Source organism: Phacochoerus africanus, chromosome 10, assembly GCF_016906955.1.
Source record: "Phacochoerus africanus isolate WHEZ1 chromosome 10, ROS_Pafr_v1, whole genome shotgun sequence".
In the NCBI taxonomy this organism is placed as follows: domain Eukaryota; kingdom Metazoa; phylum Chordata; class Mammalia; order Artiodactyla; family Suidae; genus Phacochoerus; species Phacochoerus africanus.
In genome coordinates, this window is record NC_062553.1 from 109,182,663 (window position 1) to 109,201,685 (window position 19,023).

The 19,023-nt window shown below is 37.3% G+C and overlaps 1 protein-coding gene across 26 annotated transcripts in view; it reads left to right on the top strand.

Moving 5' to 3' along the window:
* CAMK2D (calcium/calmodulin dependent protein kinase II delta) overlaps window positions 1-17,737 on the top strand; it is a 304,904-nt gene extending 287,167 nt beyond the window's left edge. For 9 of the 26 annotated variants that reach the window (XM_047798680.1, XM_047798676.1, XM_047798683.1 and 6 more), the window contains 4 exons: window positions 10,147-10,241; window positions 12,120-12,348; window positions 14,194-14,289; window positions 15,727-17,737. In XM_047798680.1, coding sequence (XP_047654636.1) covers window positions 10,147-10,241; window positions 12,120-12,348; window positions 14,194-14,260 — 391 coding nt within the window. In that variant the 3' untranslated portion in view covers window positions 14,261-14,289; window positions 15,727-17,737. Of the gene's footprint in view, window positions 1-10,146; window positions 10,242-10,676; window positions 10,776-12,119; window positions 12,393-14,193; window positions 14,290-15,726 lie in introns of all 26 variants that reach the window. The other 17 variants (XM_047798663.1, XM_047798670.1, XM_047798664.1 and 14 more) reach the window with 5 other exon arrangements.
* Window positions 17,738-19,023: the final 1,286 nt, after the last annotated feature.

The window sequence follows — 19,023 nt, forward strand, 5'->3', positions numbered from 1 at the left end:
GTGACTAGCACCTCCCTGTGAGAGAGCATTCTAGGTAGAGCCTTTGGGGCATAAGCACAAAGATGCAAGAAACAGGAAAGCACTTAAAAAGTGCATTCTGGTTTAAGAGATGTATTTCCTCACAGTTCTGCAGAGGTGATGGTACAGGGAAAGAGATGAGGAAGCAACATCTGACAGCCATTTCCCTCCTCAGCCAGCACAACTCAGCTTCATCCTTATCTCTTTTTAGAAGCTTGTCTCTTAGATAAAATTGTATTTGAAGAAAGTGTGCTAAAGTTTATAAACTGCTGAACCATAGGTACTGAATCAAAGGAAGTTGACTGTGATCAGAGAAAAATGAAGCTTTCAAATAAAGAGCGCATGAAGGCTTATTATGCAAAGGATGTAGATGAATACATCAGCTATTTGAGTAGAAATAAAAATCAGTCCTCAACCCTCCCCTTACGCCATTGATACAAGGGAGGTCCTCTTGAATGAAAGAGTTGAATGCAAAGAAGAGATTGATCTCTGGTTGGAAAGATCTACGTTTAAAAAAACAATTTTTTTTTTTTTTGGTTTTTTTAGGGCTGCACCTACAGCATATGGAGGTTCCCAAGCTAGGGGTCAAATTGGAGCTGTAGCTGTTGGCCTATACCACAGCCATAGCAACGCAGGATCCTAGCCACATCTGCAACCTACACCACAACTCCTGGCAACACTGGATCCTTAATCCATTGAGCGAGGCCAGGGGTTGAACTTGTATCCTCACAGATGCTAGTTAGGTTTGTTTCCCCGAGCTATGACAGAAACTCCAAGATCTAAGTTTAAAAGCAGGAGAATTGAAATGAGAAGGCAAAATGATTAGGCTACCTAAGTAGATAATCCAAACTTTACTTTAATTTTTTAAAAAGCCAAAATTAAGAAACTGTAAATAGAAAAATATTTGTAAAATATATTAAAAGTTCACTTCTATTAAGATTGAGAAGTAGAGTAGGTAAAGGATATAAGCTATTAGCAAAAGGGGAAATGAAAATGACAAGTAAACTAATGCGCACTAATTAAGTATAAACAAATCTGGCTGTAGGAGGGTTTACTGCCCACCAAATCAGAAAGGATAAAAATGCTGCTGACAACACAAGGGGCACAGATATTTCAGGACAACAGTGACTTTCCTCTATCACCTGATGGCATATAAACTTTCAGGGTAGCAGTGACAGCAGGGATTTGGAGCACAGTTACCTATATATCAGAAAGTGTTTCTAAAAGTTCAAATTACTACTTTAACTCTGTATTTCTATTTATAAAGATTTAACATGGGCATGGACCTTGAATTTAAAACAAGGACAAAAATTATGAACAAAGATATTTATGTAAGCATTATTCAAAATAGTGAAAAATTATAAATATATATTCAACATTATGGTACCATGGCTGTTCATGCAGATTTCTAGCAATCTACCAAAATGCTTATGAGTATTCCCTGAAGATAAAGCAGGATATAAAAGTGTGTGTACATAATATTCCAGCTACATAAGAGAAAATATAAAAATGGATTGAGAAATGACAAATTGGTTTTTAAAAGGAAAAAAGATGCTGCCTCTGGGAGATGGAACTTTTTTTCCTTATTCTTTCCAAGTTTTATATGTTATTTTTTTTATCATCAGTTATAAACAGCCAGATATAAAGTATAGAAGAGAGTAAATGAATATAAAAACTAAATTAAATCCATGACTGCTTCTTATAACTGTGTTTGAAATACATACAAACGCAAGCATATACATACAGATATATTTATATGTATCAATTCTTTAACATGACCTAATAAAAGTATACTTAAAATGAAAGAAATAGTAAGAAATGGAGTTTAAAAAAACACTCTTTGTTGTCAGAGAATTAAACAGTTGAACAGTTTTTAAAGGTTGTTTAGAATTCTGTGCCATTGGACCTGTTCCCTTTAATTCTTTTGGCTGATATAACTTTGTTAAACGCATATAATTCTTCAAACATAATACTTTAAAAAAAAAAAATCTCCTTTTGCAGTAGCATTCTCCTGTGAAATGGTAGAGGGTATGTTTCGCTTGTGGTGTTTGCCAGGCAAGAGAGGCAAAATACAGCATTTCCTGTATCATCAGATAATTTAGAAGAGGGTATTTTTAAATAAAGAAATTCTTTGGGATCATATTAGGTCACTAATTTCTATGCTTATAATCTGGCTTGATTTTGTCCATTCAGTATGATAATTTCTAGGTCCGTCCATTTTGCTGAAAAGGTCATTATTTTGTTCTTTTTTATGGCTAGTATTCCATTATATATAACACAGTCTTTATCGTGTGTGTGTGTGTTTACACACCACATGTTTATCCTGTCCTCTGTTGGTGGACATTTTGGTTGTTTCCATGTCTTGGCGATTGTAAATAGTGCTGCAGTGAACACTGGGGTGCATGTATCTTTTTCAAATTATGCTTTTCTCCAAATAGATTGCTGGAGCATACGGTCATTCTATTTTTAGTTTTTTAAGGAATCTCCATACTGTTCTCCATAGTGGTTGCACCAGTTTACATTCCCACTAACAGTGCAGGAGGGTTCCCTTTTCTCCACACCCTCTCCAGCATTTATTGTTTGTAGTCTTTTTGATGATGGTCATACTGACTGGAGTGAGGCTTTACCTCATTGTAGTTTTGATTTTCATTCCTCTAATAATTAGTGATGTTGAGCATCTTTTCCTGTGCTTTTTGGCCATCTGTATGTCTTCTTTGGAGAAATGTCTATTTAGATCTTCTGGCCATTTTTAATTGGGTTGTTTGTTTTTTGATTTGTGTTTTTATTTTCATTAGTCTAGGAGGTAGATCAAAAAGAGATGTTGCTAAGATTTATATTAAAGTGTGTCCTGCCTATGTTTTCCTCTAAGAGTTTTATAATATCTAGGCTTATATTTAAATCTTTAATCCATTTTGAGTTTATTTTTGTGTATATTGTAAGAGAATGTTCTAATTTCTTTCACATGTAGCTTTCCAGCTTTCCCAGGAGCACTTATTGAAGAGACTGTCTTTCCTCCATTATATATTCTTGCCTCCTATGTTGTAGAGTAATTGACCACGTGTGCCTGGATTTATTTCTGGGCTTTCTACGCTGTTTCACTGAGCTACATTTCTGTTTTTGTGCCAGTAGCAGACTGTTTTGATGACCATAGCCTTGTAGTATAGTCTGAGGTCAGGGAGCCTGATTTCTCCAGCTCCGTTTTTCTTTCTCAAGATTACTTTTGGCTCTTTGGGGTCTTTTGTGTTTCCACACAAATTTTAAAATTTTTTTGTTCTAATTCTATGAAAAATGCCATTGGTAAATATAATAGAGATTGCATTGAATTTGTAGATTGCCTTGGGCAATATACTCATTTTGACAATATTCATTCTTTTTTAAAAAGTTTTATTGAAGTATAGTTGTTTACAATGTTGTGATAATTTCTGCTATACAACAGAGTGATTGTATACATATACATACACCCATTCTTTTTCCATATAGATTATCAGAGACTATGGGTAGAGTTCCCTGTGTTATATAGTAGGTCCCTGTTGGCCAGTCATCCCCTATACAACAGTGTGTGTATGGCAATCCCAAACCCCCAGGCCATCCCTCCCCTTGTCCTCTTTGGTAACCATAAGTTTGTTTTCAAAGTTTGTGTGTCTTTCTGTTCTGCAAATAAGTTCATTTGTATCCTTTTTTTTTTTAGATTCAACATATAAGTGATATGATGTTTGTCTTTCACTATCTAACTTCACTTAGTATGATAATCTCTAAGTCCATCCATGTTGCTGCAAATGGCATTATTTTAAGACCAGATACTTTAAAACTCTGAGAGGAAAACATAGGTGGAACACTCTCTAACATAAACCATAGCAGATCCACCTCCTAGAGTAATGAAAACAAAAACAAAAATAAATAAATAGGACCTTATTAGACTTACAAGTTTTTGCACAGCAAAGGAAACCATAAAGAGAAAACAACCAACAGAATTGGAACAAATATTTGTAAATGAAGCAACTGATAGTACTGATTCTTCCAATCCAAGAACATGGTATACCTTTCCATCCATTTGTGTCTTTGATTTCCTTCATCAGACTTATACTTTTCAGAGTACAGGTCTTTTGCTGCTTTAAGTAGGTTTATTCCTGGGTATTTTATTCTCTTTGATGTGATGGTAAATGGTACTGTTTCCTTAATTCCTCTTTCTGATCTTTCATTGTTATTGTATAGGAATGCAAGAGATTTCTGTGTATTAATTTATTTCTCTGTATCCTGCAACTTTACTGAATTCATTGATAAGTTCTAGTAGTTTTCTGGTAGTATCTTAATAGGATTTTCTATGAATAGTATCCTGTCATCTACAAACAGTGGCAGTTTTACTTCTTTTCATTTGGGAGCTTTTTGAATACTAGAGTGTTCAGAGTGCACACACTCACAGGTCAAGTGGCAGCTTTGCAAGTCTTTTATTAACCCAAAGGTTGTGATAGGAGAGAGAGAGATACATACATACATACATATATTTAATCAGTGGTTGGGTAAAAAGATCCATCATAGTATAGTGACTCCCAAAGGATTTTGGTGCTGATATAAAATAGTGAAAACTTTTGATTGACTAAAGTTGACAACCAAAAACCATATTTATAGAGAAAGTTAATAGCTGCTGGTAGCATAAAGCCCTGTTACCATAGGAACACTGTTCTTCTCATTTGCTACTTAATATTTAACTTTAAGCTTTAATACCTGCCCACCAGGGAAGTCTGAGATGAAGTTTAAAATCCCTACCCACTCCCACCCCACCTCTGCCTAAGGCTTTCTTTACCACAAGGAATAATCACTGTGGTTTTTTAAAAGTATTTTTTACTTTAAAAGTGTTCATTAAAAAAATTCAGTATGAATGATACTTTCAAGAACCATAATGAGTGAGCCTTTCAAAACATATTTCTGTTGAACAGTTAAAACATTTTGCCTCCTGCTACTTGGCTGAATTTGTTGATCAGTTCAAGTAGTTTTTGTATGGATTCCTTAGGGTTTTCTATGTATAATATCATGTCATCTGCATAGAGCGACAATTTTACATCCTCTCTTCCATTTCGGACACCTTTTATTTCTTTTGTTTGTCTTATTGCCATGGCTAGGACTTCCAATACTATGTTGAATAAAAGTGGTCAGAGTGGGCATTCTTGTCTTGTTCCATATTTTAGCAGGAAGACTTTCGGCTTTTCTCTGTTGAGTGTTATATTCCCTGTGGCTTTGTCCTAAATGTCTTTCATTATGGTAAAGTATGTTCCCTCTATAGCCACTTTGGTAAAAGTTTATCATGAATGGATGTTGGATTTTGCTGAATGCTATTTCTGCATCTTGCATATTGAGGTGATCATGTGCTTTTTGACTTTTATTTTGTTAATGTGGTCTATGATGTTCATTGATTTGCATTATGTTGAACCATCCTTGTGAACTTGGGATGAATTCCACTTGGTTGTGGTATATGATCATTTTAATATGTTATTGGATTTGGTCAGCTAAAATTTTGTTGAGAATTTTTGTGTCTGTATCTATCAAAGATATTAGCCTATAATTTTCTTTTTTGGAAGTATCTTTGTCTGGTTTTGGTATTGGGGGATGGTGGCTTCAGAGAGTGTCTTTGGGATTATTCCTTCTTCAACCTTTCGCAAAAAGTTTAAGAAGGATGGATATAATCTCTTTATATGTTTGGTAGAATTCACCTGTGAAACCATCTGGCCAGGACTTTTGCTTGTAGAGTATTTTTATTATACATTCAATTTCATTTCTAGTGATCAGTCTGTTGTTGATCTATTTCTTCTTGACTCAGTTTTGGCAAGCTGTATGTCTCTAGAAAGTTGTCCATTTCTTCTAGGTTGTCAAATTTGTTGGCATATAATTGTTCATGGTATTCTTTTAAGGTTTTTTTGTATTTCCGCAATATTAGTTGAGATTTCTCCTTTTTCGTTTATTTTGTTTGAGTTCCTCCTCTCCTCTTCTTGGTGAGTCTGAACAGAAGTTTGTCAATTTTGTTCACCCTTTCAAAGAACCAGCTCTTGATTTGAATTATTTTTTTCTATTTTTTTTTTAATCTGGTTGATTTATTTTCTCTCTGATCTTTATGATTTCCTTCTTTCCGCTCCCCAGGATTGGTCTGTTCTTCTTTTTCCAATTCTTTTAGGTGGTAGATTAAGTTGTTGACTTCAGATTTTTCTTCTTTTTTGAGGAAAGCCTGTATTGCTATGAACTTCCCTCTAAGCACTGCTTTTGCAGTATCCTATAGATTTTGAATGGTTGTGTTTTCATTATCATTTGCCTCAAGGTATTTTTAAATTTCTCTTTGTTTCCTCACTGACCCACTGGTTTTTTAGTAGCATGTTGTTTAGTCTCCATATAATAAGGTTTTTCTCATTTCTTTTCCTGTAGTTGATTTCTAGTTTCATGCCATTGTGGTCAAAAAAGATTCTTGAAATAATTTCTGACTCCTAAACTTCTTAATGTTAGTTTGGTGCCCCGGTATGTGGTCAATCCTTGAGGATGTTCCATGTGCACTTGAGAAGAATGTATAGTCTGGTTTTTTTGAATGCAACGTCCTGAGAATATCAATTAAGTCTAAAATTTATATTATGTCCTTTAGGATCTCTGTCACCTTATTTTCTATCTAGAGGATTTGTCCATTGATGTGAGTGGGGTGTTAAAATCTCCTATTATTGTATTCCCATCAATCTCTCCTTTTATGTCTGTTAGTATCTCTTGTATTTATTTGGGTGCTCCTATATAAGGGTCATATATGTTGACAAGTGTAATAGCCTCTTCTTAAATTGTTCCTTTTATCATTAAATACTGTCCTTCTTTGTCTTTCTGTATGGCCTTTGGTTTAAAGTGTATTTTGTCTGATATTATGACTCCAGCTCTCCTGTCTTTTCCATTCATATGAACTTTTTCCATCCCCTCACTTTCCGTTTGTTTCTTTTGCCCTAAGGTGAGTCTCTTGTAGGTAGCATATTGTAGGGTCTTGTTTTTAATCTGTTCTGCCACTCTGTGTCTTTTAACTGGAGGATTCAGTCCATTGACATTTAAGGTAATTATTGATAAATAAGTGGTATTTATTGCCATTTAAAACCTTGTTTTCCAGTTGATTCTGTGTTTCTCCTTTGTTCCTTTCTTTTTTTGGTTGGACGATTTCCTTTTATTTTATGCTTGTGTCCTCACTTGTTAGTTTTGGGGGATGTACTGTTTGGTTTTGATTTGTGATTGCTCTGTTTTTCTAGTATGTTAACTCCTTCCTATATCTGCTTGCTTTAGCCTGATAGTCATTATAGGCTCAAACACATTCTAGGAAAACAGAGTGTAGATTTTCTTACTTTCCTTCCACACATTTTATGATTTTGATGTCCCTTTTTTTTTTGTCTTTTGTCTTTTTTGTTGTTGTTGTTGCTATTTCTTGGGCCGCTCCCGCGGCATATGGAGGCTCCCAGGCTAGGGGTCGAATCGGAGCTGTAGCCACCGGCCTACGCCAGAGCCACAGCAACGCGGGATCCGAGCCGCGTCTGCAACCTACACCACAGCTCACGGCAACGCCGGATCATTAACCCACTGAGCAAGGGCAGGGACCGAACCCGCAACCTCATGGTTCCTAGTCGGATTCATTAACCACTGCGCCACGACAGGAACTCCTGATGTCCTTTTTTAATGTCCTCATGTTTATCCTTCTACTGTTCCTTGTGTTTATCATTGCTTTTACAATAGTTTTTGTATACAGGGTTAAGTGATTACTTTCCAATTGTGATTCCTTCCATCCTATTTCTTCTTTTTTATTTAGAGGAGCCTTTCTGTATTTCTTTTAGAATGGGTTTAGTATTGCTGTAGTCTTTTAGTTTTTATTTGTTGAAGAAATTCTTTATTTCTCCTTCTACTTTAAATGATAGTCTTGCTGCATAGAGTATTCTAGGCTGCAAATTTTTCCCTTTTAGAACTTCATCTTGCCACTCTCTTCTGGCCGGTAGTGTTTCTATAGAGAAAATAGCTGATAGCCTTACTGGGGTTCCCTTATAATTAACTATGTTTTTCTCTTGCTACCTTTAAAACTCTCTCTTTTAACTTTTTGCTATTTTTATTATAATATATCTTGGTGTGGGCCTGTTTTGATTCAACTTATTTGGGGCCCTCTGTGCTTCCTATATCTTTTTTTTTTTTTGGCTTCCATTATCTTGATTTCTGTTTCCTTTAGATTTGGAAAGTTTTCAGCCATAATTTCTTTAAATATATTTTCAATCCCCTTTTCTTTTTCTTCTCCTTCTAGAAACCCTATTATGCATAGATTGGCCCACTTTATATTGTCCCATAGATGTCTTATATTTCTTTCATGTTTTTTCACTTGGTTTTCTGTCTTCTTTCCTGATTTGGTCACTTCCATTATTCTATCTCCCAAGTTACTAATTTGTTCTGCAGTATTCATTCTGCTCTTCAGGGCCTTTAACTCAGCTTGCATCTCTGCAAATGAATTTTCAAATTTTTCTTGGCTCCTCCTTATATTTTCTAGTTCATTTCAATAGTAATCTGCATTACTGTTCATATCCAGTCTTAATTCCTTCAGGTTCACTCTTAAATCCCTCAGTGTTTTTACTTTCTCCTTTTTGAACTCAGTGTCTGTTAGACTACAGAGGTCTGTTTCATTGTTTGCTCCTTCAGGGGAATTCTCCTATTCCTTTAACTGGAAATGGTTCCTAAGCTGCTTCATTTTGCTTATATTTTTCTTATTTTGTGTATTTATTAGGAAAAACCACTACTGTAGTCTTGGAGGGCTATTTATATGTGAGAATGACCCTGGGTATTTTGTTAGGGCTTACTATTTCTTTTTGGCATGGATACTTGCTGTCTCTTTCCTCAGTGTTTGCAGGCTGTCAATCCTTGATAAGGTGTTGCACGTTCTTCCAGGAAGAGAGAGGCACTGGGCAGGACTAGTAGCCAGTAGCTGGTTGCTGGGCCCTTGACAGTGGCAAGGACGTGTGGGAAGGTGGTGCAGGCTGTTCCTAGTTGCAGGGCCCTGGGAAGTGGAAGTGACCCTCAGGCGGAAGTAGGTGGCACCTGGAGCATTTGGCATCTGCAACAGCAAGGTGTGTGCATCCCCAGAGGAGTGAGAGCAACAACAGGTGGTGCTCAGTTGCAGTGCCCTCTCCGTGCCAACCTCTGAGGTGACTGGGGCTACGAGTAGTGCCTGTTCACAGAACCCTAGTGGTGGAGGGCCAAGCTCACCTCTGGAGTCTGAGATGACTGTGGTGGTTTGCCCCTGCCTTCTGTAGACCACACAAGAGGTGCCCTGCCATGCTTAGCCTGCACAGAAGGGGCCTATCACCCATGGACGTGCCCTCCAAGAGTCCACGTGTGCAAAGAGAAAGATATTCCTATGGCAGTCTACCCCTCCACTTCTTGCTCTCCCAAACAATGACTCGTCACTTCTCCTGCCAGCCCAGAACTCCCCCCAGGTTCCCTGTCTGTGGCACACCACTCCCTAGCCCCTCAGGCTGTCTCCACTTAGCCAACCCTAGTCCTCTCCCCAGAACTGACCTCCAGAGCCCGAGTCTCAGTGCCCAGCCCCCACCCAAGCATCTCAGACTGTGGTTTCCGGGCTGGTGGTGCAGATGAACTGTGTGGCTCTCACTCTCCTTTACCCTCTTCAGTCCAGCTGCTGAGGTTTTCTTGGCAACTTTGAGATCCCTCTGTCTTGGCTCATCTCAGTTTAGGTAGCTTCCCAGGGTGTGGGTTCCTTTTCTGTTTCACAGCTCCCTCTCAGGAGTACTGGTCCCATCCTGATTCCTTTCTCTCTCTCTCTCTTTTTTTTTTTTTTTTTCTTTTTGTTCTACTCAATTATGTGGAGGGTTTCTTGACCTTTTCGGAAGATTAAGGCCTTCTGCCAGCATTCAGTAGATATTCTGTGAGAATCATTCAGCAGGTAGATGGTTCTTTTTTGATGTGTTTGTGGGAGAAGGTGAGTGCCACGTCTTATGCCTCCACCATCTTGATCCCGCCCTCTATGCGTAGTGGGTTTTTTTAAGAAGACTCTTTCCTTCACTGTTTAATAAGAATGGATATGTGTGAAACAACAAAATACATTAACCCAGGTATTGTTTTTATTTTTTCCTACAGAAAAATCTGTGACCCAGGCCTTACTGCTTTTGAACCTGAAGCTTTGGGTAATTTAGTGGAAGGAATGGACTTTCATCGATTCTACTTTGAAAATGGTACATTTATTCTAAATTTAACACCATGCCTTTTCTAACTTATTTGAATTTCCCCCATATTTACAGATTGTTTAGCAATTTCTTGCAATGAGAGTTTTTACCTTAGTCCAGGATTTTATATCATACTTTTTTATATTTGAAATTGAAAAACTTAAAAATTTTAGTATGTTTTGAAAAATATCTCATTTTATATAAAAAGTTATATTGATTAAATGCACCTCATATAATTCTCAGTAAATGTACATATAATATAAGCTTTGAAATGAGTTACCTAAAAAAGTGTTGAATTATTTCAGGTTTTCATAAAACATTGTTTATATATGAAAGAATTAAAAAAACCACAGTATGCCAGGAGTGTTTTCAAGCATAATTAGTGCTCATTTTCAAGGCAAAGTGTAAATGAAGATTAGTAATCAGGTAAATATTTCAATTTAGATTCCAAGAATTTTCATGGTCTCAGAGGAAACAGCCACATTTCAGAGAAAGTGACCAAAGAAAACTCCTGCAGAAATACTTCAGGTCACCAAGAAAAGCGTAAATCAGAAATTCCTTTTATCCTTCTCCTTTTCCTTACATCTAAAGACATTAGGTATCATGTTGTGTCTGCATCATGCAGACAGTGAATTCACCTTTTGCAGTGAGATTTTGATGAATTAAAGAAGAGTTGCAGTAATAATCAGGACCATCAAACTCAAGTCCAGTAATTTCAAGTATTGATGAGAATGTCTGCCTTGGCATGGATTTTTACATTAAGATATGTTTAATGAATTGCTTTTTCTTATATGCACTGGACATCTGCAAGCAGACAAAGATAAGTTGGCTTTAACAAAGCTTCAGTAAATATTCTCGTATTCTGTGTTCCATTCAGCACTGTTAACTGACTCGAATGACATCATATCACCTCTAGGAAAAGAATTAATAGTTAACCCTTTAATATTTTAACTTACCTCAGCATAAACACCATACATCATTGCTTTCCATAAATACATCTTCATAAATGGGATTTTTTTTTTTATCTGTCTGTAGCACTAAGTAATTTCTTCAGCTCTTTCCTGAGAATGGGGAGCACGTTTGGATAATACATAAAACAGTTCAGTCTGTTTTAGTGATCTAAGAGAGTAACATCATCAGTCAATTATCTGCACTAAATCTTCACATCTCTTTGTCATTGAATAACTATAATAAAAAGCTCTTGTCAAAGCAACAAAGGCTGGAGCCTAGTGAGGGCTGCTCAATCAAAGAAATGAGCTAGAGGATTGGAATCAGGCTATATGGCCAATGCCAAATTTTTTGTTTTTTCTGGATGACCACAACCATATTAACATAGGATGGATGCTGCTAGATAAAGGATCCACAGGCTGAGAAGGAGAACCAAATTCACACCATGGCCAGACTATTTTGGTTTACCAGTCTCCATGCTTGATACTTGATATATCCCCATCCCATGTGTTTCGCCAACTAACAAAAAAATGAACAAGACCACAGGATATCTGTCAACTGCTCCAGCGGTTCCTTCACTGAAAGACAGGAACTGCTCTGTGCACCTGCGCCAGCCCTTCTCCATCTCTGCTTGCATTATGGTTTGTTTCGAACCACCTCCCATTAAAAATAAATGTTTCTCCAGCTTTTGCCCCCAAAGTTTTCAGAGTGACATACAATTTAGTTACAAAGGAAATCAAAGAAAATAATAACTATCTACTTCTGCTCTTTCTCTCCTTCTTTATACTTTGCAGAGCACAAGACACTCAACTAGTACATTTAATTAATAGCTGAATGAGTGAATAGCATTCCATTTATTGGTCCCAACCGATGTTATTATTGGTTTTGGTTTACTTTACATAAAAACTAAATTCTGTTTTCCATGTTGTTCTCTTTCAGCTTTGTCCAAAAGCAATAAACCAATCCACACTATTATCCTGAACCCCCACGTTCATCTGGTAGGTGACGATGCTGCCTGCATAGCGTACATTAGGCTCACACAGTACATGGATGGCAGCGGAATGCCAAAAACAATGCAGTCCGAAGAGACACGTGTGTGGCATCGCCGGGATGGAAAGTGGCAGAATGTTCATTTTCATCGCTCTGGGTCGCCAACAGTACCCATCAAGTAAATATTTCCAGGCTGTCAGCTTCTTTGTTAATATACCCATGGTCAGCGTCTTTTACTTATTCCATTGTTAATAGTGTGGCATACATTATTTAATGCTAGTGGTCACTTACACTGGTGGGAATTAATGTTTCATAAGAAGCAGTCTGTATTTCTCTGGAAAGATCAATCAGACTAGCCATTTGTGGGTTGGGACTTGCCCTAAAGAGTAGACAGTAGTTTTAGGTAGGAACTAAAGAATACCCTAACAAGATGATTTCTCTTAAAATCAAGGGGAATTCATATGGAAAAATACCTATGATGTCATTGTCACAACTGGCAGACAAAGGGGCGGAAGGAGAAATAGGAAGAGGTTTCTAAAATGGCCAATACCGTCAACTCCCTTTATCGCATGGTTTCCTCACACACATCCAGCCAGGCTCAGATCAAAAATTTTCAGGGTTGGAGAAATTCCAGTAAGTTCCAAAAACTTAAATTTGCCATGCAGGCAAATTTACATAGCATTTGCATTGTTTTTACAGCTATTGACATAGTATATTCATTGTATCAGGTATTATAAGTCATCTAGAGATTATTTAAAGTATAGGGGAGGATGTGAGTATGCTATACACAGACACTATACCGTTTTATATAAGGGACTTGAGCATCTGCAGATTTTGGTATCCTGGGGAGTTTTGACATTAATCCCCTGCAGATACCATATGGTATCAGGAACTTCATTTCATAGATTTTGCTAGTGGTGCTCTACTGATGCTCAATTATAAATACTAGGAGAAATTTATGAAATACAGCATTTAAAATCAGGTATTAGATATTTCAGCATCTTTTTCATTACTCTACCTCAGATATTTGCTCTTCTGGTCGATTTATCGCTCATCACCTAGATGCTTAACTTGTGCCAGATAAAATGCAAGGTAAAAGACACTGACTGCCCTTAAGGAACTTGTATTTTAGTTTAGAAAGAAGCTTATCTCTAATACCAAGGGAAAATTATAAAACTATTATAACAATTTCATAATCAACTTCAGGGCAGAGGGAATGAATGACCAATGTAGCACACTGTTAGTAACAGTTGGCAAGTATACATTATATAAAAGATAGAACTTTGAACAAGGTCTTAAGTGAGGAGTACAATTTGAAGAAATGGAAGGATAGAAAGAACAAAGGGGAGATGGTCCAAGTTCAAGAAGCATCATGAGGAAAAGCACGATATCAGACATTAGTTTCATATGGTAGAGGATCACGGTTAAGGAAGGCTGGCTCCAGCTGGAGTAAAGGTTGCATTGATAAAGTGGGGTGAGATGGACACAAGAAGGGGTTTCAAACTCAGCAGAAATTTGGCCCACTGCTGATCTCCTTCCAGACTCTCATCTGGATCACCTATTAATATCAGGGGTGGGGTGGGGCGGGGCGGGGAGGCGTGGGATGGAGAGTCATGGTCACATAAACAGCCATTCAACTCCAGAGAATCAATCAAAATGTCTTAGTTTTATACAGTCCCACCACAGTGGTTTTCAGTGGCCTACTCATAGCCTTACTGTAGATTATCACTGTTAGATTTGTAAAAAGTGGGTCAGTAAGAAAAAGAAAAAGGAAGTCAACCTATGTAATTAAGAGAAAGACAAGAGGAATGTAATGATAGTGAAGACACCCATTTTTGTGCATTTCTGTTTTTTTACCCCAAAGAGGTACAGCACAAATTGCCAGTTAATACCGAAGGGATTTCATTCGTACAGTACTGGAAGGTTAGGGTTTTCTGCCATTCCCAAAGTGTTTATGGGATAGAGCCTATTTAAGAAAACTTCCTTTTATGCCAGGTGGCTTAAATGGGGCTTCTCTTAATAGGCCATCCTGTATTCCAAATGGGAAAGAAAACTTCTCAGGAAGCACCTCTTTGTGGCAAAACATCTAAGGCCTGAAAACCATTCACATATGGGTCTTGTAAGTAAACATTCTGCTCCGTGATACTTTGTGATTGGAGCTAATGACTGAATAGCTGCATGGCTGTTTTTCTTCCCTTTGAGGATATTTTCTCTTGCATTATATTCAATGAAAACAAGGTCTTTGAAAATCCATGGCATTTTTGCATGAGCTCTTGAGTCTAACGTTTGGCATCGTTTTGTAACATAACCCTTATTTCCAAGATAATAAGCACGGAGAAGACGCTATCTTCAGCATATGGGTTGTGGCATTTCAGAATCTCCTGGAGTGTTCACCTCAAAAGTCAATTCTATCCGGTCAATTCAGGCAACTCTCAATTATCCAGACTCTAGGATTCTTTAGTGTCTCACTGTTTTTTAAGAGGTTGCAGCTCTGGTTCCATGCTTGGCTAAGGTTAACATGTAAATTAATTTGCTGTGCCTGACCAAGTATAATGGTATTTGACCACGAGGAAGAAGTCAAGCTGAAATTTAAAACCCACAAAGTGGGTTTTAAATCCCATTCCAGAGGATAATTGAAAGTTGACTGTAATTAAATTCATGCCTGTGTTGTCTTTTAAGATTTGTTTCTTAACTTGGATTAGAAGGATTCAGATATGTGTGGTACTGTTGTAAATTTTTTCCCTGTTCAAGGCGTAGAACCTTGTCAGAGCTTTGAAGAAACAGTGCTCCCAGCTTTTGGTTTAAAGAAAGACAAACTCCAAATTAAATAAGAAAAATCACATTTTCCCTATTTTTGAAGCTGTAAAATTGACTTCTGGGTTTGATTTCAAGTGGAGTCTAAGAATAATAAAAGCTAAAGGATAAACTTAAACTTTTCATCTCTTTCAACCCAATAATGCTATTCATTTATTAATTTGGTAAAAGCAAATGCCTAACCTGTAGATTTAGATTTAATCATGTGATTGAAACCTGAGCCCCTGACTATTTCCACCTTAGCTCTGACTGGAAAAACTGACAGATAATTTTTTTTTTTTTTGTCTTTTTAGGGCCACACGCACAGCACATGGAAGTTCCCAGGCTAGGAGTCAAATCAGAGCTGTAGGTGCTGGCCTACACTACAGTCACAGCAATGCAGGATCTGAGCCGCTTCTGTGACCTACACCACAGCTCATGAGAAACACCGTATTCTTAACCCACTGATCGAGGCCAGGGATCGAACCTGCGTCCTCATGGGTACTAGTTGGGTTCATTACCTCTGTGCCATGATGGGAACGCCAAGATAAAATATTAAACTAGGACATCAATATTAATTGTTTAACATTGTGCATTTTCTCTTCTAATGATTGCCAGCAAAGATCGCTTATTCATAGTATTTTCAATCTGTTATTTGGCTGAGTTATAAAGTCATAGCCTAGCCTCCTCATCTTTGGCAAAGCACGTCTATATTTTGCAAAACGGTTTAATTTATGTCCCCTTCTCCCCTTTCTCCTTTCAGCTAAATATCAACAGTGCCACTTCTGCATTCTCTGTTTTCAAGGCACCTGGATGGTAACCCTGGGCCGTCCTCTCCTCCTCTTCATGCATGTTTCTGAGTGCATGAAGTTGTGAAGGTCCTACGTGTAATGCATATGTGATGCATCATTTGTCATATATTCCTTCCTATACATTGTTTACACTTCTAAGGGGATGTTCCATGCAAACTTCAATCACTGTTGGCAGACAATAAGGGGAGGTCAGACAAAAAAACAAAAAAAAAAACCCACAATATTCCGAGTACAGCCTAGTCATCCAGTTTGTGTTCATGCCAAGACTTAAGAGACTTCAAAATCATCGTCCTCTGAATGACCGTTTGTAAGAGAAATGTAAATTTTTAAAAACTCTTTGCTGATCATCTGTTTTAGCTTGTTTGTTTAACCAAAAAAAAAAAAGCAAAAAAAAAATTTACCTGATGTGATCCTGGTTGAAATGGATGGTTTTTCACTGAAAGCTTTCTTGCTGTTTAACGATTAAAGTGGGTTGATATGTGGACAGAGTCACTTAAGAATGTGGATGCAAAAATCAGTCGGTTTGTTCTACTATCTAAAGTCATATCGTTTTTGATCAAACTACGTAAACTGGAAAAACTCACACCACTGATGAGTTTGATCACTTTAGGGTATACTCGCACTGCTCTGGTGAAATTCGCTGGATTGAATTTTTTCTTTCTCAAACCTGTGCTCTTTTCCATTTCAGCCTATTTACTACTTTTGTTTTCTTCCTTTTATATTTTTCTTCATTTTTTTTTTTTAAATCTGCTAGTGTATGAGAAAAGTGAAATTTGCAGAATGAAACTGAGGCCTCTAAGAGGTGGCTAAACTAGTACTTTTGATCATCTTCAGGGCCCACAAAAAAAGACGTTAAGAAGGGTTCAAAGGTTTTTAATTCTGCTTTGGACGTAGGGATCCTAACTGTGTTGGAGGCATTAGAATTATTTAATCTTATAAAAGTGGGTTCCCACTGTACCAGCACAGTGTCTTACTGACAGGGGCAGTTGCCAAGAGGTACCACATTGGCCATGGATCAGGATTTTGTGCAAATGCACATCCTTCTGCCCCTCCTGAATCATCACTGGCTAGTGTTCTGAACCGAGAGAGGCCTGTGAGCGTTTTCCATTCTCCTAAATGTTTTGAACTCATCTTCGTGACTTGTGCTTTGACAGCTTCTCTCATGTGTCAGAGTAATATTTTGAGTTAGCATTTTCCAGTTTTTTTAAAAAAAAAAAAAAAAAGGAAAAGGGAAATGTCCCTGTTTTCTTTGTGCTTCTCATTTCTCCTTTGTTGATGCAATTCTGTGAGGCTTTTTCTCCTCCCTGAAATGCTTTCTAGTGCATGATTATCTTCATCACCATTATTTTAACAATAGTAATGCACAATTCTCAGAAGCCTATTTTTAAAACAGAAGCAAAAAAACAAAAAAACCCTCCCTCTTTTCTCTCATTTTATCTTTCTGTGTTGATTACTAATCACTTTAGCTATTGTTGCTAGTGGATGTATGGTAGATGGATTGAAGCTTTTCTGATAATTATTACACAATATAAAACAATATATATTTAAAATAAATATATACAGTAAATGTATTGAGCCATGTTAACCTGCCAATGAGATCTGTGAAAAAGTAATGGCCTCATTTTTCCCTTTTTAATTTCTTTACCTTTTTGTGAAGCGGCTATACGTGGCATACATGTATTTTTAAAGACTAGGTATAGAGTGTTTGTTTTTCTTTTTTTTCTTTTTTTACACTTTTAGCATGTGGTGTTGAAGTATTACCGTAGATCAAGTTTGTCTTCCGCACTCAGATGTGAGGAGTTTGTGATTTGTTCTCTCCACCACAATTGAATTACACATTTATTATCTTCTATCATTTTGAAACACTGCAGTTTACCATGGGACACTGTATATATTTCTTGCCATAATGGTAAATGACTGATTGATATATTTAAGAGTTAATAAATTTGTGATTTCTGCTGACAATGCGTCCATCTTTATTTCTTAGGAGGTATTTATTTAGGATATAGGACCCTGGCTAGTGTCAATGGCAACACATCCTGCGACGTGTACATAATTTACCTTTGACATAAGGAAGTTATTGAACTGAGCTTCCGTCTAAGAATAACGTGCTCTTATCACCAAGTACAATTTACTCTCTGTAGAAAATAACAGTCTCTCCTAGGAAAAAATTTTTGAGAACAAAGTAGTTAAGAGTCCTAACATGTTCTAAATACGCCCTCCACTCCATCCTTCTCATGGCTGCTAGGTTCCATTTTTCACCCAAAGCTGACCATATAATACTGCTGTGTTATCATCTCCAATATATAGGCAAGCACTTCATCTCCTGCTACTCAACTTGAACTTGAGTACAAAAGTATTCAACTTCTTTCAGTTTATTAAAAGCACCACACATCTTTTAGTTAATAACCTAGAATATTCTTCCCCTACTTCTTTAACCTTCCCCTACTTCTTCAAGCTAATTCTTATACATTCATTGAAATTCAATTTAGAATATCACTGCTTCTAGCAGACCTCTAATGCTCTAATCTGTATGTGTGTGTGTGTGTGTGTGTCTATATCTGTGAACCCACATGAGGGCCAGGAAGGGAGAAATTCTTTTTTTCTTTTTAGGGCCACACCTGCAGCACATGGAAGTTCCCAGGCTAGGGGTCTCATCAGAGCTGCACCTACAGGCCTACCTACACCACAGCCGCAGCAACACCAGATCCAAGCCACATCTGCGACCTATGCCACAGCTTGCTGCAGTGCCGGATCCTTAACCCACTGAACGAGGCCAGGGATCAAACTTGCATCCTCAGAGAGACAACATCAGGTCCTTAACCTGCTGAGCTACAACGGGAACTTGGAGAAATTATTAATAATTTTTGAATTAAGTGGGAAACTCAAGGTGTAGTCAGAGAGTCCTGGATTTGTTTGGCTCTGTTGTTGTTGCCTTTGACGCTCTGAGCAAGTTAGCTGTTCCTTCTGAATCTTAGGTTTCATATTTATAAAATGAGAAGGAAAACATTCCAACTAATAAGGATACTGTGAGGGCTAGAGATAATGGTACAGAGTGCCTAGAATACTATTTGGCGGATAATAGCAAATAGTCACAACTATAATTGCTCTAATCACTGATATTCATACTCCCGTGGTTCTGATTATTCCTTACTCAGAGGAGTATGCAACCCTCGTTTTGCTATGAGCTTTCTGTAGGTTTACTGACATTGCTAAGGATATATTCATATTCAAATGTCTCAGCAGCA